The sequence below is a fragment of the Eleginops maclovinus genome, chromosome 2, assembly GCF_036324505.1.
Source record: "Eleginops maclovinus isolate JMC-PN-2008 ecotype Puerto Natales chromosome 2, JC_Emac_rtc_rv5, whole genome shotgun sequence".
NCBI classification, from domain to species: domain Eukaryota; kingdom Metazoa; phylum Chordata; class Actinopteri; order Perciformes; family Eleginopidae; genus Eleginops; species Eleginops maclovinus.
The window spans coordinates 11,516,910-11,543,685 of NC_086350.1; the positions used below are offsets into that span (position 1 = coordinate 11,516,910).

The window sequence follows — 26,776 nt, forward strand, 5'->3', positions numbered from 1 at the left end:
TAAGTTAGTGATAAGATCACAGTTGAGAAATGTATAGACTTTGAATCATATTCTTCTAATTCCTACAAGCAATAAAGTAGAATCCTTGACTCATAGCTTTGCATGAACTTTTTTTGACATGAGTTTATCTGATTAAGTGTTGACACTGTACGGCATAGTTCACTAACAGGTGGATTGCAGTCCGGGTACGGACCCTGACGCCGACCTATGCGGACCCGGACCTATAATCAATACAACAATAAGGGATTTTCATTTTGACCGGGCAATTCCATTTTAACCGGCACCAACAGGGGGCGAAAGAGACGAGTGAGTGATACAGGGAGATAAACACAAGAAGAACAGACAAGTTAACGGGAGAGAGAGAAGAGTGAGGGGAGAGTCAAGTTGGATACAGAGAGAGAGAATGTTGTGAGTGGAGCACTAATCAGCACCTTCACATGTGTATGAGAATGGCCCTGGCACCATTTCAGCCCGGATTTAAAATCCTGGCCGGACAGGCTAGAGCTCAGTTCTCTCACTGAACAAAAGAAAGTCAGTGAGGGAGTGGAATATAAGAGGGAAAGAAAGACAAACCTTAAAACTGTTCAATTGTTATGATGTGTTCAGACTGATATGTTATATAATTGGCTGAAACTGTTACGTCAAGATGTGACACGGTTAACAAAGAAAAGGGAAACTCAAGCTGCTGCATGCTGTATGCTGCTGCCTGCTGCTGCACTTTATTTAATTTTTGTAAAATTAAGCACTTTTAAGATGCACACATTTTCAAAAGCTGTTTTATTTATTTTCTCTATTTTATTTGAAATGCAGGACGAGTGGAACATTAAACACATCTACAGTATTATACTGTTTATCTGTATAGTTCAAGTGACAATAAATATTGTTGTTTTTGAATTGCACTGTTTGATGAGACAGTCAGTTGTTGATTACATGCAGACGTTGATACAGCTACTAGGTCACAGCTAATGTATATCACACTCATTAACGTGAGTTAGACATTTTGATGTTCCGGACCTTTGCTTGAGGAAATGTTCTCTAACTGGTCCTCGTTGAATTTTAGTTGAATACCCCTGCTGTACGGGTAGGGGTCCACTCTAACTTATTATCTTTCTTTGTTACCTATTAACAATGCATTTTGTGATATTGAGGTTCAGTATTATGATATTTATGTTGACACAAGTCACACACAAAGTATAATCACCACCACAATGTCTTTGAAAGCTAATGAATAGTTTCTTAATCCCTTTAGGGAACATGTATACATTTATTTTAGGAGACTAAAATCTATGTTCACTATTTGATGTTATTTAACAAAATATCACATTGCCCAGGCTGGAACTGGTAAAATGTCTAAATGGGCATATGAGTTGTTTTAGGACTTAATATTTCTTTGTTTTAATTATTATTATTGTGACCCTATCTTTGAAGACTTGGTTTTAGGGTTAAGGTTCAGTTGTATGTGTTTCTTCTGTTAAACAACAGTGACCTCTATTGTCAGATGACTGCAACTCATGGTCCCAAGCGTCCCCAGTATAAATGACGCCTATGCTGCAAATACGTACATAATCTGTTTAATTGAATTGAATGTGTTGTTTGACCTTGAGGCTGCACGTTGACTGAGAGACATGTCTGATAAGAGTAGATTTTATGCTGAGGGTTAGGTGTATTATGCTTTCATAGTTTGATATTTGAGGTTGTAAATATGTCAGTCCTGTTATCTGTTATGACTGTAGACTGAATCTGTATAATTATTGTACACTTAACCATTCTGTAAAAGCACATTTTACTGTATATTCATACAAATAGTACATGTATTTTGTATAGTGTTGATTTTCTGTGTTAAGTATGAAAAGTGGAGTTTGTTTTTTAAAACCCAGGGTGGGGTTCCGGCCATGAACGGTTTGGTCCACTTAAAAGGTTTGATTGTTTGTTTTTTGTATCACAATTACTTGGCAGTCTTCCACCCTTCCTTTTCTGGAGCCACAACAGGAAAACAGAGCTGTAAACTGTGGCCCAATAAGGCATCAAGGTCTCTTCAGGCTCGTATCAGAGCACAGCAACCAGCAGAATCTCATGTCCCTTTATCTCAAAGTTTAGAAACACTTTATTCATCCCAAACTGGGATTATTTTGTTTTGTTACAGCAGCAAAATACAATATGAACAAATAATTAGAAATAAAAATAAGAAATTCAAAGTGCTTCTTTTTTTTAGTTAACAACTTTTTATTGTTATTTTTGATTAATTCATGTTAACAGAAAAGAGCATGTATACACATTCAGATATCATTTTAAATTAAACTTAAATAAATTCATGGAATATTGTGCATGTACATACACCAGGTAATTTGCAAACAATTCAAAGTGCTTCTTAAAGGGCAACAACATAATTCCAATATGTTATTTCCATTGCCTGGGAAAGCTCAGTCAATCAAGTCTCAAACTTTTGCCATCATCGAGTATAACATCTGGACATGCTTAGTAGACTACAAATGGGAGACTTTATATTATTGTATTGTTCTCATTTGTTAAACAGAAAATGTGCTCATACACTTACACCATTCTCTTGGGCGCTTCCAGTGTGAATCATGTTTCAGCACTCATGTCCTTTTGGATTTGGAAGAAAGTTGCTCATGATTACCAAAATGTTTTGACTATCTTAGATCATAGGAATAAATTGCATAAAAGGAACCCAGTGATGCTTATTCATACAGCATGTAGCCATGGTTACATGCATACATGCATACAGAGGTTCCAGCATACATTTAACAGGGTGGAGCAAACAATGACTAATAGTGGTGAATTTGACCGCAGCTCCATGAAAACATTTTGTTTAATCTTCCCCCCTGAACTGCAAGTAAGCTTCTCAACTGGCTGCAGGCCGGTAGACACTAAACTACAGGAGGCAGTGAGCTGTAAGGTCAGGTGACGCGTCAACTGCAGCTTAAGCCAATGACTCCATGACCCTAATTAAAGTGACCTGATCGCAAGATTGTACAGTAGGTGACTCTTCTGTAGCCACATTGCACTCACTGCTGTTTAAGCTACAAAATAACAGTTTTAATGTGTACATGAGGCTAACTCTTTCTCAACTGTGTTTTAACCACGGATGAAAACAACTCAGTCATTTACGGTATTGGTGGAGTCGAACACCACACTTAGTATGACTCCAAATTTATAGGCAATGCATTGTTGTGATGATAAATGTTTTCCTAAACTTAGGGTGACACCCTTACATCGTAACAGCAGGGTTGGTCGCAAAATAACAGAGCGAACATGCCTAAACTAGTACCACTTCACTCACATCAGTTTGTTTTTGTGTCAGATATCTGAGAAAGGAAAGCAGAGTTGTGATCTGGGTGTTGATCTTAAATGTTAGATGACAGAAAAAGAAAACAGCAAGATCAGAAACATTAAAATATAATATAATATATATACAAATATTCTTATCTGAGAAAAAATCTGACAGGAATGCAGGATTTCCCTCCATGTTGACGTGGCCAAAGAGATAAGTAGTTTTGTTGTGAATAATTATTCTTGTAGCATCAAGATGCCGTCATTAGCAAGGTTGACACATTGGATCCAGGAATAAACAGATTAAGATAAAGATCATTACATCTTGTCTCTACTCCGCTCAAGCTGCACGTGGTATACTGAGTCTGATAAACGCATGACCTACTGAGGACAAAATGAACTCTGTTCTCGACACCACTTTCAGGTGTAGAGGAATGACTAAGGATCGTTTACAGTCTTTATGTACACTTTTCAAGCAATCATTATACAAAAATAGGACACTCTGGCTAGTATAGAAGGTATCGTACCAACATTTTATTAATAAAATAAATATATTTATTTAAACATCTAAAGAATAGTGTGTAGTTTAAATTAAGACAATGTAACTTTTAGAAAAGGAGGTCTTCCTTTTACAATAAAGCATAACAATGATTAATTGAATATTCTCAGGATTTACTGCTGGAGCCTTACTAGGTCTGAGACTTGATGAGCTTTTGGTTCCTAGTGATTGCTCACTTTAGCCGTATAGTGCTCTAATGGACATTACTAAGCTGGTTCTTTTATCTATTTTCTCCAAATTATCGCTTGTGGAAACACTGGCTACTGTTTGAGAAAAGATACATAACTTACTTTAAGATAAATAACTTACTTGAAAAATACCTTATTTAAAAATAGCTTATATATAAAACTCTGTGTACATGCTGCAAAACTAATACATTATTAGACTTAAATAATGTTTACCCTGCAGCTTCTCCCATTGCCTCCCTGACCACTGACTGTTTCGGCAGTGGGAGAGTTAGACCAGACAGAAAACATGTGCCCCCACCCTTCCTTGAACACAAATAATCTGTTAACAGTGTCCAAGTTGGACACAGAAGGAAATGACACAGGAATGTTACATTTATTTCTGACCTCTGATAGATCTTGCCTCAACACGTGCACACTCTTATACATACTAACTTTGTACTGTAGTGACTGTGCATGAGATTTGGAGCCTGGGATGATTTTAAAGGGTTTGGTTTGGCTCTTGTTGATAGGAATTCACTTCTTACATTTTCCCTTTTCTCAGTTACTCAATGACATTGCAGTAACTTATAAAGGACACTAAGGTTATTGACTGATAATGAGAAGATCCAAACACACACCATTAGTGACCATCTCATTACTTAACATGGGCCCTGCTGACCAGTGGTTCTGCTTTTTTGCTCCATCGTACACCACCTCTTTATACAAAGAAACCTGGCTACAGCATGTTTCTATGGACTTAGAGCTCTTACTTTTCTGCCGAAAACAGTGACCACTTTGGGTAAAGTGTGGGTTCCCTGCAGGAGTGTTCCTGCTTCGATTGTTGAGTTGCAATCTCCGTGGAAGTGAGTTTCCTTTAATGCTGCTTACATCCTGGACAAGGACAAAAGGGCTAAGGATATTGATGCTTGGTTTGTAAAAACAGGAGGTATGGCCAAACACAAAGGCTTTATAAAACGAAACAAATGCTAAGTTTAAATAGTAATTTGTGCAAAGCCTATCTGAAAATCGCAGACACTGTGACAGCCAGTGTGAGGGGGATCAATGTTATCTGCAGCACCCCAGCTGATGCATAATTAATTGTTATATGGTTATTGTCTCTTTCAGTGTCTCTTGTTGTAACCTGGATCGTTTGCTGTTTAAGCTGATACGTTTTCACCACTTTGGTGTAGTCTCTCTCCTTGGAAACACACTCATAACCACCATAGTTCTCTTGCGTCATGGCGGGGATGAGGTGCAGGCAGTTGGACTGCATTTGTAGACAAGGGCTTCCCTGGCCTGTATGCTCCCAGGTGTACACAGCGTGGTAAGAGTCTATAGGACATGACAGATAGAAGGGGACACCCAGGGGAACCGAATAGGTTGTCCTCAAATCCACTGTAGATAATGAACCAGTCTCCCGTTTGGTCCGGTTAATTTGCTTTTGCTCTGCAAGTAAAAAAGAAGATAAAATAAAGATGAGACCAAAAGCTGGTTATACCTAACTAGGTGGGTACTATTAATAGTCTTATCGTTAAGTTACCTTCGTCAGATGGGTGACACACACTTCTGTTACCGTCAAGGATATTTTGGATGCCACCACTGTGAACAAAAACATAATATAATTCAACAGGTGAATTTCTTTGTGAGAGATGAGTGACTTTGCCCAAATTATCTGATTTCTAAACCTATTTTAATCGTTTTCCTACATATTTTTATGTTATCACTTGCAGAAATGCAATATTTACAAGAATATGCACATGCTCTCCAAACTTACGTGACAGTCGGAGTGCATCCCAACTCCGTCCAGACACAGTAGGGGTCCCGGGCCAGAATACAATCTGCACAGGACTGGTTGTACTCCTGACATCTCTGAAGGTCAATGATCAAAATTTTCTCCGAAAAACCCACCACTAACTTTCTCTGAGCAAGAAACAGAAACATGATTTCCCTTTAAATCTGCATTTAAAAAAGATTTGTGTTCTTTGCAGGCAGTGCAAAAAGCTGAATTAAAAAAAAAATTTGGTCAAGGGAGCCCCCGCAATGCTTACTTCCGGGTTGGCCTACAAAATACTTCATCCCTGCTCTATCATCACCATATTTGTTCACCCAGCGCAGTGTCTGTCACAAACCAACAACAGACGACACCGCGCTGTAAAATGCATGACATTTATAATACCTTTTTGGAGTCAAGCTTCATTGATTGTACGGTTGAGCGGCTGGAGAGCTGTGTTTCAGAGATGATGAAAGGCTCTGCCCCATCTTCTAAGACTTTATGGATCTTCCCAGAATCTGTTGGGACAGCACACAAACATTTTATGACATATTCTGGGAGGAATACTGTATTATCAGCACGTTGTGTCTCAACAACATGTATAGACAATGCCTGATGACAAGCCAGATCAACAGGGAAACACTCAGACCTTGAAGTAGCTAAAAATAAGTGTGGAAGCCAAGAGCTTGTCTGACTAAGAACAATCAGTTATTTCTTTGCAATTAGAACATACCAGTAGCTAGAAGCAAAATGTTATGCATGCGACCATCTGCTGCCCGCACTCGGTCCACAGCAATCTTCGTGTAGTTGTTGCTGCTAACATAAAACGGAGCTGTTTGATGCATGGATTGAACCCAATCAGTCATTTCCGGGTAATCCTTCACCATATTGACGGTGGTCAGTGGCAGGTTCCTGCTGTTTTTTACACACTGAACAAATGCACAGATTTTTCAGATTGTATACAGTGTAGGAAACTCAGGCTAAGCAAAAATTTAGGTATACAAAGCTGAAGGCACCCCCAGATGCAAGGAAAAGGGTTTTCTTTACAAAACATAGCAACAAGTGCTCCTCCTTCAGGGAACCATTATGCACTATGAGTCAGAAATAGGGTTGAGCTCAAATACATTATATTTAAAAAAAAAACATGTGCTCTTGATCTACAGAAGGAAACACTGAACAACATTTGATGGGGAAGTACTGAAAATACATATTTTCCACATTCCCACCCATTTATGCCTGTGTTTAGACTTTACACCTTGTTAGAGACATGTTATGCTGTTTCTGCACAGCAACATGGTAACAAAACAAATGCTTACTGTTCCTGGCCTTGGGTTGGGAATATCTTTGTTGTAGCCCTTGAAAGTTGAATTCTCAAATACGTCTTCAATCTTCCCTATTGTATATGTACACACGGCTGTGGCGTTCCTAGAGGAGAAATAAGATAACTGATGTTAGCATTAAAAGATACAGATTATGGTGGTGGTGGTGGTGGTTATGATTGTGACCCCATGCCTCATTCTGTGTGCCTATTAGCAGAAACACTCAAACAGTAATGAGTGGATTTTTGACCCCAAAAATATTTTTGGCATAGTGCAACAGAGATTTGACTAACTTTTAAAAGTTTGGCCAAATAGGGTGCTGCACTTTGAAAATGGAAATGCAACCCTGTCAATCCAACTTTGTGTAACCTACCAACACTCCATAACCCTTACAAAAAAGTTGAATTTACAGATCAGACGATCAGAAGCCCTGCCAATTTTACGAACCTGGTGGAGTGGCCTTCGACTACTCACCTTAACTAAAAGGGCTGAAAGTCAGGTTAGCTATTGATTTTGAACATCCTTTTAAAAACATGTGTTTTTTGAGTTCCCCAATCCTAAAGTAAGTGTTAACTCTCTGTTCATCTCCTTATGTAGGACTTATGTCCTACATAAGGAGATGAACCAACAAACTTTATAGTTTGTTGGTAATGAAAGGAACACTCAGTGAATGTCTGGGTGTAACCTGTCTGGAAAATGGACCATTACATAAGAGGGTCACAACAACACATGACATAACCTCAGGCGCAGATTTGGACTAGGTCTTGGTTATATTTTTAGAATAGAATAGAATAGTGGTGTTTAGTGAAAAACACTTCAAAATGCGGAGCTTTCAATTTAAAGTGAGGGCTATTCTGTGTCTGCATGTTGCTCATGTTTTTGCTTAGTTGCTGATATTAAAAAAGGAAGGGAAAGTGTCTCACCAGCTGCTTGTAAAAAGGCCATAGACTGTCGTGTCAACCCAGTCCTCGCCTTGCACCACATAAATGTCTCGAAGATGGTTGAAATAAAGCGACTTCTCAGGAAATCCACAAACAAGCCGGGCCTTGAGGAAAGATGTCCATATGTTCTGGAAAAATCTTTTCGATCCACCTTCATCTACCTGCAGAATTACACAAATGAATTACACCAGGTAGACTCTTTTCCACTTTTCATGCAAACTGAAATGAAGGGTTATTTGATAGGACTGATGTTACATGGACCTTAACCTGAAACACAACACCTAACCGCTTTTGGGGAAGGTTGAGTTTCTCCACAGGTTTTCAAAAACAAGGGCGTTGAAAAGATTGTGTTACACCACAATAATAATATGCAAGGCTAGTTGTGTTGAGGGAGTAGAAGCCTGATGTATTCATGTAGGCTTAGTGAGCTTCAGATGGTTGCACTGCTGCCAAATATATGAGTATGCATTTGTCAAAGCCTGACAACCATAACACTACAGGAAATCACTTGAGTATATTTCAATCCCACTTTTTAAAGCTAGTGCATCTAACTAAATTATATCAAACCGGATAATACATTATCAGTGCAGACAGCCTAAGAACTCAATATGTACATGACAATATGTCATTCTCTAATAACAAAACCACAATAAATGGTGGCTCACCCACAGGTGTGTTCATGGAAAAATTCTAATGTCAACATCAAACAAAACCTTTCATCTCCTTTGTCTGGTAAATTCAGGAGGGGTGACTGTGGGAGGCACAGACAGCGCTTTCACAAAACATCAACATAAGAATCTGCTGAAGTGACAAACGTTTAAATATCTGTTTAATTTTAAAAGAAAAGAAAATAACAAAGTAATTGTGTGTTAATCATGCAAAATGTATTTGTTTATGTACTGCTTTCAAAAACCTAAATTAAGTGTGGTTGATTTGCTTTGCAATCATGTTTGAAGACACAGCTTCAAAATGTATCCTTGAGCTTGGTAACAGTTGACAAAATAATCTTACCTCAAGGTCTATTTAGTAGGTATTCTGATACCTTCGCTCATATTACATGACCTTCATTAATAATTCATTTATTTCCAAGGAGAGGGAAAAAGCGTTGGGTGGATTGATACAAAATGATTGACAGTGGTAATACTAAGTCTTGTTTTGAATATCAATGTTAGTATAAATAGAACTGAAGAGATTTTAGGAAGTTGTGTGTTACAGTTACAGTAAAAGAGCTCCACTGACGTAGGCTGAGTCCACTTCTGTGTCGCACGTACCTTACAGACTCTGGCAACTCTCGATATCCAGGGGTCAGCCTCCGGGTTGTGATCCGAGTTCTTTTCCCGGAAGAATATGTATATTTTCTCGTTGTCAGGCTCTTCCCTCCGCTCCACCCACGTCGCAGAAATAAATGTGGGCTCTGTGAGAGGAGGATAAGTTTACCAAGCTGCTTCCCTGTTTTCAAGATGAAAGAGCTCTAATGAGGGGCAAAACAAGCTGACAGACTGGTACCAATCAGGAGCATACTTTTTAAACAAGATGGAGTCAATAACTCCTGCAGATTTTTCCTGCTTGTCTTCTTGAAGTCAATCAACATTATGAGTTTACTTCAGTCATTTACCCACCTGAAATCCAGTTGTCATACATCCAGACATTAGTTCTGCTACCAGCTTTCCTTCTGAATTGTAATGAACTTCCGTCCGTGTCCAAAGGCGCTGCTGAATAAAGATCCCCCTCTGAAAATAGCATCAAATGAAAATCCTCAGAGATGTTTAATTATTGAGTGGGTATATTTCTGAGAACTGGTTACCAACTCATGACTTGAAGTGGTATATAACCACTAGTCCGCAAACCACAGTCACAATTTTAAATTGTACTTAACATACCTACAGAGAGCGAAATAACGTTGTGCGTGTACACAAACGGAGAGATACCCATCCCCTCATAACTCTCCACTATTTCAAGAGACTGGTTGTTCACTGAAGGAAACTGTAGAACAACAGGAAGTTAAACAGAATATTGGGATTAGTTCTGCTGGACACAGAAGCCACTGAACAACCGATTGAAATTACACACAGGATGCTGATCAAAGTTTAAGCACAACCACAGCTACACCAAAGAACTCCATGCTTTAATCATCTTTGCCTAGTTGCCAGTAAAGTACCTACCCACATGAACGACGGTATGTCAGATACATGTGACATAAATGCAACATTTTCACTGATGTACGCAAACACTTACAAGCTTCCAACACTGCGGTTTGTTTCCATTTGTTCCACAGACAAACAGGCTGTCCTGAAACTTCTCAATCACAGTGATAACATTTTCACATCGGCCCTACAAATACAGAGGCGAATATTAAACAGACATCACACAGAACTGATTATATTTTCATTTTCAATATATGTTTTTTAGAAAACCTGTTCAGCTGTCATTTCTGATTATAAAGACCATCACTGTCTACTTACTTACCTCTTCGCAGTGTTGCTGGCCCGGGGCTTTCAGGGAAAAATTCTGCAGGGGGAAATCAATTGGTGTAGAAATGTATTAAGGTCTCACTTATGGATAAATTATACGATATAAAGAAAACAATAACATATTTTAAACATCAGGCTCTTCCTAATAGAAGGGCTTTAAAATGTAAGAAATAGCTGGATAATAGATAAAAATAAGAAAAACGTAGGAAAGGTTTTCTTTCTTGGACCAAAACAATTCCACTTAGGTTAATGTCTTCTTCTTAAGTAGCCTTGGCCGCTCCTCCCACAGACTAATATCCATTAGTGTAATGAACATTTATGTCTGACTTATGGTCAGAACAGAGGCCATGTAAAGCAAAAGACAATTAACAATCATTAGCCTATCATTTATTATTTTATGTGGATTAATAAAACAGAAGTTTTCTTTTGTAACAATCTGTGTCTGATGGCCATCTGCTGCAAATCTAATTATGACCCCATCAGCATCACGAAAGGACTGCCACCTTCATGAACCGCAAATAAATCCAGCTGGGAGTCCATTAATAAACCATGAGATAAAGAATATACAGGCAAGAGACACCCACCTCCATAATATGAAAGCCCTCCACATCAAGCTTCAGCACAAAATCCGTAGCTCCAATATACATCTCTCCTGAGTCCTCATGATAAAAGAACACACTATGGTTCTGATGAACTGGGTATTCAAATCCACCGCAGACTATATCTAGAGGGGGAATAACATCACGCTGTTATCAGAGAGTACAGTTGGACTACGTTTTAGCGGCTTTAAAAAAGGATTTCATGACAAAATGAACTCTATAGTTCACTTTTCAAAACATCGGATTATAGAAGTGTTTCCTGGGGGAAAAAAACATGTCAAACATTTCAGTCATAGCGGCGAAGTGAAGCTTACCTTTGCTCAGAACTCTGGGATTGTCTTTCGATCCCAGAGTCGGTGAATTAAGAACTAGTCGAACATTTCCAGCAAGCCAGATAAAGAATATAATAAATTGCATCATGTTGGTCCTTACAGGGTCAACATTTCTCTTTTTCTGTAGGGCTCGACTGTCCTCAATCCATCTGCGAGCTGACTGTCCACCTGAGGACACGGACCGTAAGAGCAGCAACAGTAGCCAAAAAAAGTACGTCGGGAGGCTGAACCGTGGGCGGCGACTGTATGTCCTGCACTGTTGCTGCTAATGTTTTGTACAAATACAAAAGTATTACCATCACAATATATTTAAAGTACATGCAGATTGGCCGATTTCAGTGTTATATGTAACATCATTACACAAAATCCTAAATGTGTTAAATAAAGATTGAAAACAAAACATTGAAAATGCTCAAGTACAAGTCCCTCAAAATTGTAGACTAGACCTACTTTACACTACTGTTTATAAAAATATATTTGAAGATTAATTAAATAATACTATGTAGGCTAATAAACAGCAGACCTAATAAGAAACAAGTACCATTATAAAATAAGTGTATGTGGTACAGAGAATACTATGTGATGAACTCATTTGAAAGTGCCATTCTTTGAAATAGCCTTCAATTTCCATGCACATCTACATTTGTAAGTACCAAAGCAAAGAGATAAGACTCATTTAAATTAGTAAACATGTCTGATTGCTTTTGCAGACAATGTCTTGGCAATCTTATTTATTATGTTGTTGCTGTCTGTTCTATCCCACACAAAACCCATGTAAAGGCATTAGGCTGATGTAAAGTATTGTATTACCTTATTACCTTACTTATTTACTAAATGAATAGCACACATGTGGCTCACAGACTCCGTTAAAGGATCTACTGACTCATCTGATCTGGAAACATTTCCAAACTGCCTAATATTTCCTTCCTTCTCTTCTTCCTTTTTCCAATATCAACATCAGCAAAGGTTTCCACGTACTCGTACTAGTTTTCGGCTTTTCAGCAAATCAAAAATAAAATAGCTGGCAGTGAATGAGACAAAAGGCTTAGCTGCAGACTATACTCTGGGTCATCCCGCAGGACGGATTTATATGGAGCAGGTTGATTATTCCAGTGGAAACAAGTGTGACTTATCTGAAGCCATGAGAATCACGCCCTGTGCCACAAGTCCTGCAGAGAAAGAGAACAGAGAAGAGAGAGAACAAGCACATAACATATTTCAATGAAATAGTTAATTAATTACATATCAAAACCAATATGAAAAGCTGAAAAAATCATATGAAAATAAGATGGTTTTTTTCACCATCTTTAAACCTAGAAAAGCAATTCCCACCGCTGTATTAATTATCAAGGTGAGAAAATAATGCAAACTATCCTCTTAACCAATATTAACTTTTGAAATGCATGATAACAACCATGTTTTTTTTTAATCAAAGTAAGTTTAAGAACCAGGATTTAAAATACTCTAACATCAGGACCACAATAACTTGTCTGAAGGAACGCCCACCTTTCCCTCGTCCAATCGGTGTGAGGAAACGGAATAGACTTCCGATTCCGTTCTTCCGTGTTCAACATCAGCTGACTGACACAACCATGGTAACACGTTGAATTATCTTATTTTTGACTGTAGTTTTATTAATAAGAATCCGATTTATTTATAGGACATTATAGTCGCATGGTTTATAAATGTCTCATGGTTAATATTTACTTCAACTTTATCGATATGCACTCCTGCTTTATGGGAGCTAGCAGGCTAGGCTAGTTAGTAGCTGTAATGATGGGTGGTTAAAGTAAGTCAGACGCTATCGTTACATTGTTCAAGGACTGAATTTTGTTACTGTACAGTAAAAAACATATCTGATGTCTTGTTTTGTAGCGGTTCCGTTTCTGTGGAGACTTGGACTGCCCCGACTGGGTACTTGCCGAAATCAGCACATTAGCTAAAATAGTGAGTAATAATGTTAGTTTATTTGACTTTAAGTCTATCGTGCGTTTTATTTTTAAACTAATACCTGTGTTTTCTTAATAATCTAACAGTCTAGTGTCAAAATGAAACTCCTGTGTGCTCAAGTGCTGAAGGATTTGCTTGGGGAGGGCATTGATGTAAGAGTTTGATCATATTTCCACATAATCTCTTACTTTTTAATATATATTAAGAATTCACTCAAACTGATCATCTTCTCTTTCATCTTAGTATGACAAAGTTACAAAGCTCACTGCAGATGCAAAGTTCGGTAAGTCTCCCTCATACTGCAAATCTTTTACAAAACAACACCACAGATTACAGCACCTCCATTAAAACAATGCAAAATAGTGCAAAAATAAAAATGTAGTTGTATTAGTAGATGTTTCAATGTGTTTGTAGTAAACTGAGATCAAATACTTTTACATTTACAACAATGAATCATGTGTTGTAAAGCTCATCGTGTGTTTTGTGTGTAATATCTTAATTGGCAGAGTAACTATAGCTGTCAAGTAAATGCAGATTATTCGCCTTTTATATGTAGTGATGTTATGTGTAAGATAGCAATAAAACTTAAGCACTGATCTAGACTGCAGAATAGTTCTTGACAAGAGTGCTTGATTAAATGTGGGTCTACTTAAGCATACTACTGCTGGTGATGTAATAAACTTATGCTTTACACACAAACCTAAACATTTCTTCTAAAATACTAATTCATGATGTCAATCCATCTTGCAGAGAGCGGAGATGTCAAAGCTACTGTGGCAGTGCTCAGCTTCATTTTCTCCAGTGCAGCAAAGCATGATGTTGACAGTGAATCTCTGTCCAGTGAGCTGCAGCAGCTTGGTCTGCCTAAAGGTAAGTTTATTGGTGTCCTTCATGTTTTGGTATCAAAGTATAGGATAATGTCATGTTATCTGTAGTAACACAATTAACACACCTCTCGAAAAAATGTTGGCATTGAAAAGAGCTTGTGCGGCAGAAACCCAGGGGTTACTAAACAACAAAGGGTCTCTGAAAACAGAGTTGTGTATTTGTAAGATTTTCACACATGAAGAAACATGCAGGTCCCAGATTATAGCCTACTGTATTATTATTAGAAATGAAGCCATAGCATAAACGGCTATTGTGTAACTAAATATGATAAAACACTGCATTCAGCTTGACTTGAAGGTGACCCTGTCTATGTATGTGCAGTTTAGAAAAGGCCTGATTAATGGGGTGTGTGATGTTGTGCATTGTGACTTTGGTGCATTGACGTATAACACCATTACAGCCGACTTTAGATTGTTTTTAAAAAATTTGTCAAGATTTCCCCTTTATTTGATAGACATAAACTACTTTTCAAGTACTTTTTGGCATTACTTTTTTTCTGTTACTGATTGGATAGTTCTGTATTAATGCACCGATGACAGTTCTTCTACTCAACGTGTGTTTTAACACTTTTCTTTGATTATGCACAATAAATCTTGAATTCACTTTAATAACTCACACAATTCCATTATTTTAGAGCACACGACGGGGCTCTGCAAATCATATGAGGACAAGCACTCTGCACTGCAAGGCAAACTAAGAGAGACAAGTCTGAGATGTAAGTATTTCTGTTTGTCTTGTCCTTTTCGAAGAGGAAGACAAAACTAACTGATGAGGAGTGTTGTCTTTGGGAGGTTTTTAGCTGACAAGTGCTATCAATTCTTCCCGGTAATGAATTTCAGTGGGCAGACTGGAGTCTGTGTCCTGGCGTATCGACTATACTCTAAGCTCCAGTGAGTTGAGGGAAGTCAATGAACCACTGATTCAGCTGAAACTGCAGGCACAAGGAGCGGAGTCAGGTTCATCAGAGACCACTGTTGTTTCTGTTTCTGCAGACAAGTTCAGAGTCCTGCTTGCAGGTCAGCATTGCTTTTTGTCAATTTGCAATTATTTTGTCAAATATCACTGTTTTATTATAAATGATAATGTTGTGATTGTTATTTCCCTCTGTGTTTCTGCAGAACTCAAACAAGCACAGGCTAGGATGAATGCACTACAGTGAAGATGGGACAAAGAAGTCAGACTTGGATGTTTGATCAAGAGCTGGACACAAATTATGCTGATAGTCTGCCAAAAGTGCCATATTTACATCTTGTACAGTATAATTCTTTTTAAATTATAGTAATCTCAAAAGTCATGTGAATGGCTTTTTATTTGTATTTCCATTGACTGATATTTAGTCACTGGAAGAGAGCACATGGCTAGTCTTAACTCTTATCAGTTGTGCAGTGTTTTTCTAACATATCAGGAAATATTGGTACACATGTTTACAGACTGAACAAGAATGCTGAATGGACCATTTTTGTAAAATATTGTATATTAATTCACATATCTTGATTGAAATTATGTTACTACGCTGTGTTGCCAACAATAACAAATAAAACGTGAAATGTAGAGAATTAGCCTATGTTTCCTTCCAAAACGCATATACATGTCCCAACATACATTGGGACAGGACTGTTTGGTTCTGTAGTGATCATAAACTCTATTCTGCAATTCGTTTTTCGTCATTTAGTATTAAACATGAGAAAAACGTGGTTGAGAAACACGTTTAAAACACCGAAAATAGCTAATTATAAATAACGGGATTATAGGCATGGAGATCTCGCGACATCTTTGGAATCTTGAAAGTACGGCGGAGATCTTATGAAACCCAACAACCACAACACGTTTTATAACAATCATGCTGTGAAGCCCTGCTTGTGCAACACTTGCACACCTTGCAGCCCCACAGAGACTGGAGAAACCCGGAATAATCCGTGGGTTATGGGATATTCCTGAGGTTTTAAATTAAACTGACTAGTTTGTCCGTGGCGTGGTCTACTTCCTGGTTAGGTAAGTTGTTTTGCCCCGTGATGCCACTCGCAACACCCATCTTCGCAACTCATTGAAAATGCCTTATTTCTCTTTTTCTGACTTTTGCAAAATACACCCAGGCCATGCATGATTTGTCATATTGTGTTGTCTGTAGCTAAGTTAGTGTATTCTTAGTAAACTGAAGGCATTGATGTGTCGTTGTTAGTCTATGAACGAGTGTGAGTTTTTGTGACTGTTTATGTGCTGTGTGTATGAGGCAGAGAGGCCAGGATTTTAGAAACACTGAAGTCTTCCACCACAGTCCCAACCCATGTTTGAAAAAAACATTTGAAAGTGTCCCTGCCAATATCTATAAATGCTTTTTGGAAACTGCCTCCAAAAATTCTGTAGTTTTTTGTTGTTGACCTAAAAGCAGTGTGGCACACAGTGTACTCAGTGTCCATTAAAAGTAGCTACAGCCCTTAATGTTTAACTTTGCTCTACCACTTTATTATTTGCAGTTCAGCTTCAAAATGCCTGAGGGACCAGAGCTCCACCTGGGCAGCCTTTATGTCAACAAAATGTGTGCTGGAGTGGTGTTCACTGGCCCTGTCAGAAAATCTGAAGTCAGCAAGAGCCCTGATGTGCCCTTCACCTGTGAGGCCTATCGCATCACTGCCATTTCCAGAGGGAAGGAAGTGAAGCTCACGCTGACGCCTATGAAGAGTGATGAACCAAAACAGAGATCCAAGGCAGGCCAAGCAGACCAGGCCATGGATGTAGTCTTCCGCTTTGGGATGTCAGGCTGTTTCCGCTTCACCACAGAGGATGAGCTGCCCAAACATGCCCATCTGCGTTTTTATTCTAAAGAGACGCCCTGCAGAGTGCTGAGCTTTGTGGATACACGCAGGTTTGGCAGCTGGCAGCCCAACGGGACTTGGCAGCCTGACAGAGGGCCCTGTATCATGTTTGAGTACGAAAGCTTCAGGTTAGTACTGATGAGTGTCACTTAAGTCAGCTGCTAGACCAACGCCTCACTCCATCACTGACCAGTGTTTGCTTTTCCAGGAAGAACGTTGTGACGCACCTGTCTGACCGCACCTTTGACAGGCCCATCTGTGAAGCTCTGCTCAATCAGAAGTACTTCAACGGTATCGGGAACTACTTGAGGGCTGAAATCCTTTACAGGTGATGCACATAAACATACCACTGAACTATAAAATTAGAAATTGTATAGATATTAATTAGGGATGCACAAATAACAAACTTATTAAGTGAATCGGGTATCAGCAATGACATGAGAACGTGCTTTGAATATGGGCCTGAAATTAACCATGATTTAAACAATGGAACATCAGATTTTTATAAATGAGTTTTTTCAGTAACATTTCATAAAAGAGTTAAGTTTCCTATGGCAAAAAAATGTTATCCTCAAATAACTTACCAAAATAGTTGCATATACATTTTTATGCCGATGAACTTATCATTACATCTCTCATTAAATACAAGTAGGCAGATTCTCAGGGCAGAACACCTGACAGACCTTGACTCACAGTTGGTCTGAACACACAGCTAAAGAAACAAAACAAAACTTTAGCAACATGGTAGTAACTTTTCTTTGCTTTTGTTGCTTCCTGAGTTCACAAATCAAGTCAAACATGAAAGACTATTAACTACTTTCTACTATGTATAAAATGAGGTTTTTCCTGTGAGTTTCAAATTTGAAGAAAAGGACTGATTGTCTGCTTTGTATTGTCGATCAAAAGACAAAACCCACTGTCATGAGTCTCAAGGTCTGTCTCCATCCAGATATGAAAAGAGTATCTTTGTTCAGTTTTTGGATCCTTTCCCTGCGGGCGTAGCATAGATTCAGACACACTTTGAAAACAAAAGAGCCTCTGTTTCACAAAAGAATGGATCTAAAGTAGTTTCTTTTTTTAGGTTGAACATCCCACCCTTTGTGGTAGCGAGGTCCGTACTGGAAGGACTTGAGTCAGAAGATTTATTTGACAACGAGAAGCCTGTAAAAGCTGAGGTGCGGGACACAAAGGTGACGTACCCCAGACAAAGACTTTTTTTTCGATCAGACATTTGACAATCACAGCTTTACATTATTAAACAGTGTCTTTCTTTCTTCTGTGCACTAGGACTCAGACAGAGTTAAGAAGGTGAAAAAGGAGATGGGGGACCTGCTCAGACTGTGTCATACAGTTCCTCTGGAGGTGGTGAACCTAGGTTAGTTTCAAATTGAATAAAACACTCTTTCATAAATTAATTAAGAGATATTTCAAGTTGATTTGATGGTGTTTTCGTCCTAGGTGGAAAGGGCTACGACCCCCAGAAGAACGACTACTCTGCCTTTAAGGCATGGCTGCAGTGTTACTATGTGGATGGGATGAAATCATTAAGGGACCACAATGGCAGAACTATGTGGTTCAAAGTGAGTTCATGGAAATAATCCTATATTTCAATATCTGGCTTCTTATTTTATATGTCACTGATACAAATATCTACTGTTGTTCAGGGAGATCCAGGTCCCATGGCAACTAAAGGTACCTTGATAACATTAAACTGCAAAGTTTAGCACAAAATGCATCTAATAACTGATGCTTGAACAGATCTGTCTTTTCTTACTCAACAGATTTAAAGTCACCCAAGGTAAAAAAGAGAGCAATGAAAACCGAGGACCATGATTACACAGATAAGAAAAAGGTATGTCGCTTTTTTTTCACATGACAAGTAATGAACTTGACAGATGTAACTTTTAACATGTTTGATTTTATTAGGGGGCCAGAGGAGGCAGAGCACACGAAAGAAGAAGGTGGTCAAACAGGGAATCCAAAACAGCAAAGAAGGAAGAAGTTTCAAGTCTTAAGGAAACTGAGGAGTCTGAAAAAGTAAAGACGCCTCAACAAAAAAAAAGAACAGCGGCTCGTGGGAGGAAGACCAGCTGTGCTGAGCCAGCTGCAGGTCTGCTCATGATATTTTCTCAACATTAAATTAAGGTTTATCTCTACTGGGGGAGTGTTGGAAAGAAAAATTTAATCTCATAGTCGTCCTTGTTGCAGGTCCAGAGAAGCGGAGCGGGAGAGTTACCAGACAGAGCAGCAAATGAGGAGAAAAAGGGGGGCCCCACTGTATTGGGTGTATGTTTTTATACCTTTGAACAGTTTGTAATAAAACACAGATTACTGTAAGAGTTCTGCAACTGTTTATTGTTTTGATGCAAAGTTTTCAAATCATTTTTTACATATTCTCATCTACAAGTAGCTCAGAAAGAGGTAGTCCATGTAAAGTTTCCTAATAAACTGTAGCACCATACATTTGATACTAGTTTCTAACTTTTAGGATTTGGTACTTTGTGACTACCCTGGGGTTGGTACAAAAAAATATGAATGGTGTCTTTTACAAAATGAGGAGAAGTGACACAATTTGAAAGGGGCTGAAGTCCAGAGTGATTCCCCCTGACGCATTGTCTGCCGGACGGGTGGGGTCTGGCTTCTCAAGCAGATTACAACTGAAAGGGAAAACAAATGTTCTTCTAAGAAGACAGTAATAGATGCCAGACAGACGTAAACATGATACAAATAGAAACACTTACTGCCAGGCTTCCCTGAGTGGAAAGGTGGTTCTCAGAGTGGCAGTGACGCTGCTCCCATGGGACTCATAAAGTCGGACTACGAGTGCGTCTTTCCTGTCCTCAGCCTGTTATGGTAAATGGAGTAAATAGCCATTAGTGGGCTAAGTGGATTAAGTCACACAGTCAAGCTTAGCACTTACTGGGTTACCTGTTTAATGGTCTCAAGGATCACTGCTGTAGTGCTGACGGAAAAGGCACTCCAGGGCTCGGTGTCAGCAGTGCACCGGATTGACCTCAAAGGGAAGTTGAGGTTGTACGCAGCCTGGATGACGGAGGCATCTTGGAAGGATCCTATATAAATGAAAGGGACTGTTCATGAATATTACAGTGGGGTTTGTGAGGTTCTTTTAATGGAAGTTAATTATCTACAGTAGATGGCAGTCAGTTTGAGGAGCAAACTGGGGTTATGGCTTGGAAGTAAAGTACATCAATGTACTGCTGCGGACAGGGGCAGCAGTTAAATAGTTTTTAAGCCACTTACATTTTTGAGAACTCAACCCTACCTGTGTGTGGCATGATGGCGTAGGTGAAGTGATGAATCCCCATGTCAGCATTGACATCCGGAGCCTTAGGTGCTCTCAGTCTAATAGAAATACATCTACTGTTAGCTGCAGGAATGATAGACAATAGGAGAAACTCATTTGTAGAGTTGTTTTAGTAAAGCAGCGGGAAACCTTACAGGGACAGCGTCATAGTGTTCTTGTGGACTGAATAGCCGTATTTACAGTCGTTCAGCAGTGCGACCCCAAAGTTGTGCTCCGACAAATCGGCCCATTTGTGACCCCAAACCTAAGAGAGAGAAGTCATGATGAAAATAGCAAAAAAATACACACAAACCATGTTTGTTGTGACCCCATCTATGTTGTTATACAGTTAAGGAGTGCAGGACCAAAACAGGACACTTTGAGTACATTAAGCTGTACATTAGCTACTTGTGTAGTTGATTCCATGGCAGTGTACCTCAAATCTGGCCCAGTCCCATGAAGTGTTCCTGTGTGTGGGTCTCTGCAGATGGCCAAACTGGATCTCATATGTAGCATTCGGGCTGTGAACCCGCACAGGGAATTCCACCTTAAGAAACTTGTGTGACTCTGCCCACGTCACCTAAAATAGGAAGAGGCAACATTAGGATTTACTTTGCGATCAGTGATTCTTAAGATCTCTCCAGATATCATACATGTTAGAAGGTACCTTTGTGTTGAATTTGATGTAAGGACACATGGCGTCCATGACAATCTCCTGTGTGATGGTGCTCTTATCACTGATCCTGAGCGTGTAGCTGACACTGGCTCGGAGCCGGTCTGAGTACACCAAATGAGGAGGCTGCACCACCTCCACAACCGGCTTCCTATAGGGTTAATCCTGCAGTTAGGCTCTTTATATACATTTCTACAAAACCTGCAAATACTGTGGTGTGTATCAAGGGGGCCAAAGATGGATGTAGGAGTAATAAACAACACCTTGTCTGCAGATGGTAGTCCATTACATCCCAAGCATCCCAGTACAGAGGGACATCATCAAACATGACAAACTGGTTGCCATGAAAGCTGTCAGAGATGGCTTCTCTGAAAACAACCAAAGGGTGGGTCATGTTAATACAGTACATAATAAAAGGGAATTCAGTGTAAATGTTGTAGTAGAAAATATGTGCTCCTACAGTACCTGTTAGCGTTGATCAAATACAGAGACGCCAAAGTGCCATCTTTGTTTACGACAGTTCGTAAAATCCCATTCTCCATGAGGAATGTTCCGTCGGCCTTTAATGTTACACAACATCTCGGTTAGCCAAATTAAATTACAACAAAGCTAAATGAATTAAATGCTCTCTATATATAGCACATACTTGAACAGTGACAGTCACTGGAGCCACAGGCTGCATGTCTCTAACAGGAGACAAACCGATGCTGGGAACTCTCACCAGAGCTGCAATACAACAGACACCACATTACCATATAACATATGCAGTTGTAGTTTGGAAAACAACAACATGAATTCTGTAAATATGTAACATACCCAGATCAGGTGTACCAGGGCCTTCGTGCATCTGGATGACTTCATGGCGCTCCCATGGCAGAGAGTTGAACACACCAGAGGAGTTGCCTTTTGAGCCGAGGGCTCCACAGGCACCTTGCAGCAGGGCAGCACCATCACTGCGGATATCTAAAGACACAATGAGTTGTTCTTTTTCATTTATCTTAAACGTAAATATGTATATGCCTGTGTTTTTAATGGACAGCTATTGAAAACTAACCTTCATAATACCGGAGTGCATCATCCACAACCATCTCTATACAGCTGCCGGGAATCACATCATGGAATTGATTTAGCAGGAGAAGCCTAAAAGGGAAACATGTTTTTCATTCTGGAACAACAGAGACTATTTATTTATTCATCATCAAACTTTACAAAGGTGTATCCGGACCTCCAGAGCTCCTGCAGTTTTTCCACAGGATATATAAAAGTATTGTCCCGACAAAGCGCCAAGCTGCTGGCTATCTCAATATCATGAAGCAGCGTCTCACACTGACGGTTCCCCTGTTTAATCTGGAGATAAACCAAGCATAAAGAAATATGACTTTATCATACAGAACTGACATCTTTGATATGTTTTTATACTTCACACATTTGATTTGTATTTGTGGTAAAGTAATACCCTTTTCCTCGAATGGTATATTTAGTTTTTGTTATTCCTCTACATTTATTAATTTATCTTTACATTTGGCAATAAAGATTATGAGTATACTATCATGATAAGTGAAATGCAACACTCCAAGTATATCATGCATGTCAATAATATATATTTTCCATAAAGCCTACCTGTTCATAATGCTTGACCAACCATATTTATACCCAACATCAAATACCCTTGAGTTTCATTGTGCTACTGTTGTTGCTATGTGTTTCTAAACTATTTGTGTACTTTGGTGGGTTTTATTTTGTTGTCATGGCAAAGTATAATTTCTTCCTATAAATGAAGAATCTGGTTTTATTCTACCTTCGCCTGCGTGGTGTATGTGCCATTGTGCAGCTCAAGAAAGAGCTCTCCGGTCCAAGTACAAAGCAGGTCGGAGTCAGCCTGAAGTTGGGAGAAAAGCTTGTCAGGACTGGACATCTGGACCCTGAGAAACACAAGAATCGGACATGGAATTGACGAAAGAAGTCTTTGGTTACACCATTGTGGTTGATTATGACTAAAGCAGGAAAGCATTCACTAGTATTGTAAAAACACCCCATGATGACATCAGCTGAAATCATTCATATCCTTTTGAATCTAACAAGCTTGGTGGAATCCACTGTCTACGTGCAGGCACTCCCCATTACAGAGGTCCCATAGAGCTTTAAAAGTCATATAAAAGTCATGACACATTTACTTGTGGGAATTGTCTTTGCGTCAGTTTGGGCCTGGTTTTTTTAAATCACAAGTGCTGGGTTCAAAGCGTGTGACAGGAACTGACTTGGGAAGTCCATCTGTGTCCTGGACCCGCTGCAGTCTGTCTAGCATCAGCTGTGTTGGTCCACCGCCACCATCTCCAAAACCAAACAACACTGAACTGTGGTTCGCTCTGCCCTTGTCTTTGTTGTTCTTCACAGTTTTCACCAGCTGTGGACAGAGAAAAGCCCTGATGTAAGCTTTGTAAGGATTGTAAATATTCTACTCTCAGACTCAACATTCACTATGTTATGTGAACTATAAAACAAAAACTCACTTCTTCCACCTTCCCTTTCATTTCATAGGAATTTCCTGGTGGGAAATGAGTTAATACCTTCGAGCCGTCAAGACCTTCCCAGAAAAAGGTGTTGTGCTTAAGGAAAGAGAAATCAATACTGAAAATCTGAACTAAACAATTCAAAGGTTTTTTTTGTTTTAAAAACTGGTGCCCAGTACCCTAACCTACTTACAGGAAAGGTGTTGACCAGGTTCCAGCTAAGCTTCTGTGTTAGGAAGTTAGAAATGCCAGAGCCCTGCATTATCTGAGGAAGTTGGGCCGAGTAGCCGAACGTATCTGGAAGCCAAAACTGAAGAAAAGAAGATCAAATGGTGCAATTTCACGCAAATGTGAGGAAAAGCAAACATAGGTCAACTCAAGTTACGAAAACATCTTTTTATGAATCCCTACCTCATTGCAATGGATCCCAAACTCGCGGTCAAAGAAGCGTTGGCCTTCCAGGAACTGTCGGATCATGGACTCGCCTGAAGGAAGATTGCCATCCTGACAGGCAAATGTTGAATTAGTTCATCTTAACGGGAGATGTCATATGCCATGTGGAGATGTTGTGTTAATAACTGTGCAATATATACCATGGCTCTTGTATTGTATTTTGTAAATTGTGTGCTTCTTGAATATATTTTGTGTATCTTGGGTGTGATAATATTAAGCTGTTTTTGGCTCTTTCTGCTGTACAAATGAAAATGTCCCCTTTGTGGGACGAATAAATGTATTCTGATGTTCATAAAATAGTATGGAGTGGTAGCAGCCCCAATAATACAGTTAAACTCTTAAGATACAAGAAATGTGATCACGTTACCATTTCCACCCATGTTCCTCCTACTGGAATGAACTGGCCTTTCTTAACGTAATGCTGAATCTCAGAAAAGAGTCCTGGGTACCAGCTCTTTACCCACTGGAACTGCTGGGCCTGGATCAAAAGCAAAAAAAAAAAAAAAAATCCAAACTGTTAACGGCTGCTAAGCTTAGTAAATACTTCATGGTCTTTACAAAACTATGTCAGTGATGGATTACCTGGGAGCAAGTGAATACAAACTCTGGGTTCTTCTCCATTAAACGGATCACTGTCACCCAGCTTCGGCCACATTTGCGAATAGTCTCTTCGTAGGGCCATAGCCAAGCTGCAGACACAGAAATATTACCTAATTAGAACAATATTTTGGAAGATTCTTCAAATAGCAAGTTTCTTCTTCAAAAATAGGCAGAATCTCATTTTAAAGTATATAGATTTAGAAAAAAAGGCTCAACAAAAGAAAAAGCCTGAATTGTATTATTTCTAAATAAAACAGTCAAACCGTGTCAAAATTATAATTGAATTCAGTGACTGCAACTAAAACATCTGACCGTTATTTGGTGGAAGATTCTCTTCACAGAGGGATGAATTTAAACATTTTACCCAAATTGGGATCAATAAAGTAATTCTATCTATCTATTTTATACATTAATTTGAGACCTGAGTCTATGTGGCAGTGACCCATCGCATGAGCAACGTGCTGGCTTTCTCCGTTCCTCTGGCTGAAGAAGGTGTGAGCCAGGCTGTGAGCTTTAGAGAAGGAGCTTGGGTCAGACGGATCGCACAGGTTCACCATCTCATTCACAGTGAAGAGTGCCTGGTAGCCCCTCTGCTGTCCCTCTCCAAGTTCCTGTGAAGGAAGAGACACGTTAACTGCCATTTGAACTAATGTAACATACCAACATGTACTGTTTTGTGTGACTTCACCTTTGCGATGTCAATCATCATCTCAAAATCAGTCAGCAGCTCCTGAACATCACGGTTAAATACCACCAGCTCCGCCTTCTGTACAGAAAACTTCCTGTTTGGATCCGGAGCTGCAATCATGGATCTTGACCAGCTCCAAAGAGCCCATTACAGGCCATTTCTACATAAAGGGTGATACTGGAAAACAGGAGAAAATACAAACATTTCAGTGAGCAATTGATTACAAAAGCAGCAAGGAACTCATGTTTTAGGAACTGACCTGTGTGGCTCCTCATCCTTCAGACAGTCAGACAGGATATAACTCGTCTTTTCACCCTCTTTAGAAAGGCCCTACAAATAAAGATGTCAAAGGGAAGTATCGTCATGTGTTTAGAACTGCATTTTGCTACTTTAATGCAGTCTGCTGCTAAATTACCTGAACTGGCTGTTCATCTCTCCAAACCATCGCTTCTCCATCACTTTCCCACCGAAGATGCACCTCTTTCCCTCTCCAGGACTCAGGGATGCTCAGGGTCACTTTAAACCAGCAGGTCCACCACCTTCAACAAGCATCAATCATGGGTTACTGCCAAGATAGATGGCCACAAAACAATCTGAGGGTGATACAAAAAAAAAGCTGAAATGTGTACTTACGTTGGTCCAAAGGTATCACCCACTTTATAAGGTGCAAAGGTCTGATTGGAGGCTTTTGCAAATGGGATCCGTTTGGATGACAAGAATGAGTCAATGGACTGCAGCGCACAAGAGTCTCCATAGAGTCTGCAGACAATAATCACGCAAAAAGTCCCTTATTTATAAACCCCCAAATCACAAAGTCAATTAAATATGATAAGGTCAATGTTAAGTTAAAACTACTAAACTCCCAGAAGACATTTAACAGTTTTGTTTTCATTCTCACTATTTTACAGATCGTTGGTACTGATCTGCAAACAAACACTGTAAGTTATCATACTAATATTGTGAATGTACATGTAGTATATGCATGAATGTAACATAAAACATTCCTCTCTTACTGAAAGCACTGTTGTCTGCAGTTGAGTAGGCTACTTTAGTTAATTATTGTCAAAGTGAGTGCATCAGTGTAAAAGAGTCATTACCGTCCTTTCAGGTTGCAGTCTGTGAAATAAATGTCAGAGATAAACTTCTCTGCCCTCTCCAGGAGAGTTCGCCTGTTCTTCAGCACAGGCTGGTGATACATCACGAAACACAGAAAACACCTGCAGGCTTGCGGACAAAGGTGAATCACGGAAAATGCACTGAAATCTACAGAAGACCCGGAAGTGAAACGTATTGTTATTGCAGCTAATGTAAGCAGCCACTAGATGGCAGTGCTGTCAAGGGACTGACCACTGACGCACTCTTTCACTGTAAGGGTCAAGCTCTCTTTATACATCTATGGTCATAACGGGTAGGTGAAGTGTGCAAAGCGTCGCCAGTGGGCATCCTT

At 39.4% G+C, this 26,776-nt stretch overlaps 4 protein-coding genes across 6 annotated transcripts; 2 read left to right on the forward strand and 2 right to left on the reverse strand.

Annotated features, from left to right (window-relative positions):
- Positions 1-3,406: 3,406 nt before the first annotated feature.
- sema7a (semaphorin 7A (JohnMiltonHagen blood group)) lies at positions 3,407-11,657 on the reverse strand. The gene is made up of 14 exons (XM_063911230.1): positions 11,433-11,657; positions 11,104-11,243; positions 10,515-10,556; positions 10,284-10,379; positions 9,929-10,031; positions 9,668-9,778; positions 9,320-9,462; positions 8,031-8,209; positions 7,105-7,213; positions 6,522-6,717; positions 6,194-6,306; positions 5,792-5,937; positions 5,558-5,616; positions 3,407-5,463 (listed from the first exon to the last, which is right to left on the reverse strand). Exons 1-14 carry the CDS (start codon positions 11,536-11,538, stop codon positions 5,033-5,035), a joined length of 1,974 nt encoding a protein of 657 aa, XP_063767300.1. The 5' UTR covers positions 11,539-11,657; the 3' UTR covers positions 3,407-5,032.
- Positions 11,658-12,946: 1,289 nt separating this feature from the next.
- On the forward strand, positions 12,947-15,844 carry commd4 (COMM domain containing 4). Of its 2 annotated transcripts, none has more exons than XM_063911262.1 (8): positions 12,947-13,045; positions 13,326-13,397; positions 13,487-13,552; positions 13,644-13,683; positions 14,151-14,270; positions 14,923-15,003; positions 15,128-15,304; positions 15,407-15,844. In XM_063911262.1, exons 1-8 carry the CDS (start codon positions 13,043-13,045, stop codon positions 15,445-15,447), a joined length of 600 nt encoding a protein of 199 aa, XP_063767332.1. In that variant the 5' UTR covers positions 12,947-13,042; the 3' UTR covers positions 15,448-15,844. The 2 variants fall into 2 exon arrangements, with proteins under 2 accessions (XP_063767332.1, XP_063767342.1); XM_063911272.1 differs by having other exon boundaries at positions 13,018-13,239.
- Positions 15,845-16,056: 212 nt separating this feature from the next.
- Positions 16,057-19,454, forward strand: neil1 (nei-like DNA glycosylase 1). 2 transcript variants are annotated; one of them, XM_063911248.1, is made up of 10 exons: positions 16,057-16,280; positions 16,763-17,229; positions 17,310-17,429; positions 18,183-18,276; positions 18,389-18,476; positions 18,560-18,681; positions 18,766-18,793; positions 18,883-18,953; positions 19,028-19,211; positions 19,310-19,454. In XM_063911248.1, the coding sequence occupies exons 2-10, from the start codon at positions 16,775-16,777 to the stop codon at positions 19,354-19,356; spliced, it is 1,209 nt and encodes a 402-aa protein (XP_063767318.1). In that variant the 5' UTR covers positions 16,057-16,280; positions 16,763-16,774; the 3' UTR covers positions 19,357-19,454. The 2 variants fall into 2 exon arrangements, with proteins under 2 accessions (XP_063767318.1, XP_063767311.1); XM_063911241.1 differs by having other exon boundaries at positions 16,058-16,280; positions 18,183-18,291.
- Positions 19,430-26,600, reverse strand: man2c1 (mannosidase, alpha, class 2C, member 1). The gene is given in 27 exon segments (XM_063911166.1): positions 19,430-19,758; positions 19,843-19,946; positions 20,030-20,172; positions 20,385-20,464; positions 20,561-20,670; positions 20,842-20,985; positions 21,073-21,229; positions 21,342-21,446; positions 21,544-21,638; positions 21,725-21,804; positions 21,895-22,041; positions 22,133-22,218; positions 22,304-22,425; positions 22,877-23,000; positions 23,337-23,482; positions 23,589-23,684; positions 23,782-23,898; positions 24,000-24,092; positions 24,409-24,519; positions 24,624-24,730; positions 25,063-25,252; positions 25,330-25,454; positions 25,457-25,506; positions 25,589-25,659; positions 25,745-25,868; positions 25,963-26,088; positions 26,427-26,600. Coding segments are annotated over 27 exon segments (3,066 nt in total). The 5' UTR covers positions 26,528-26,600; the 3' UTR covers positions 19,430-19,646.
- Positions 26,601-26,776: the final 176 nt, after the last annotated feature.

Bases quoted from the DNA above. Each gene is read 5' to 3' on its own strand.
- neil1 (XM_063911241.1), top strand. From the start codon at position 16,775: ATGCCTGAGGGACCAGAGCTCCACCTGGGCAGCCTTTATGTCAACAAA. The intron at 18,794-18,882 runs GTACCTTGATAA...CTTACTCAACAG, and splicing joins AGGTCCCATGGCAACTAAAG to ATTTAAAGTCACCCAAGGTA. The intron at 18,954-19,027 runs GTATGTCGCTTT...TGATTTTATTAG, and splicing joins ATTACACAGATAAGAAAAAG to GGGGCCAGAGGAGGCAGAGC.
- sema7a (XM_063911230.1), bottom strand. From the start codon at position 11,538: ATGATGCAATTTATTATATTCTTTATCTGGCTTGCTGGAAATGTTCGA. The intron at 6,718-7,104 runs GTAAGCATTTGT...GCATTTGTTCAG, and splicing joins CCAACCCAAGGCCAGGAACA to TGTGTAAAAAACAGCAGGAA. The intron at 5,464-5,557 runs GTAACTTAACGA...TTTTACTTGCAG, and splicing joins GTGTCACCCATCTGACGAAG to AGCAAAAGCAAATTAACCGG.
- commd4 (XM_063911262.1), top strand. The intron at 13,398-13,486 runs GTGAGTAATAAT...ATAATCTAACAG, and splicing joins TCAGCACATTAGCTAAAATA to TCTAGTGTCAAAATGAAACT. The intron at 14,271-14,922 runs GTAAGTTTATTG...CCATTATTTTAG, and splicing joins GCAGCTTGGTCTGCCTAAAG to AGCACACGACGGGGCTCTGC.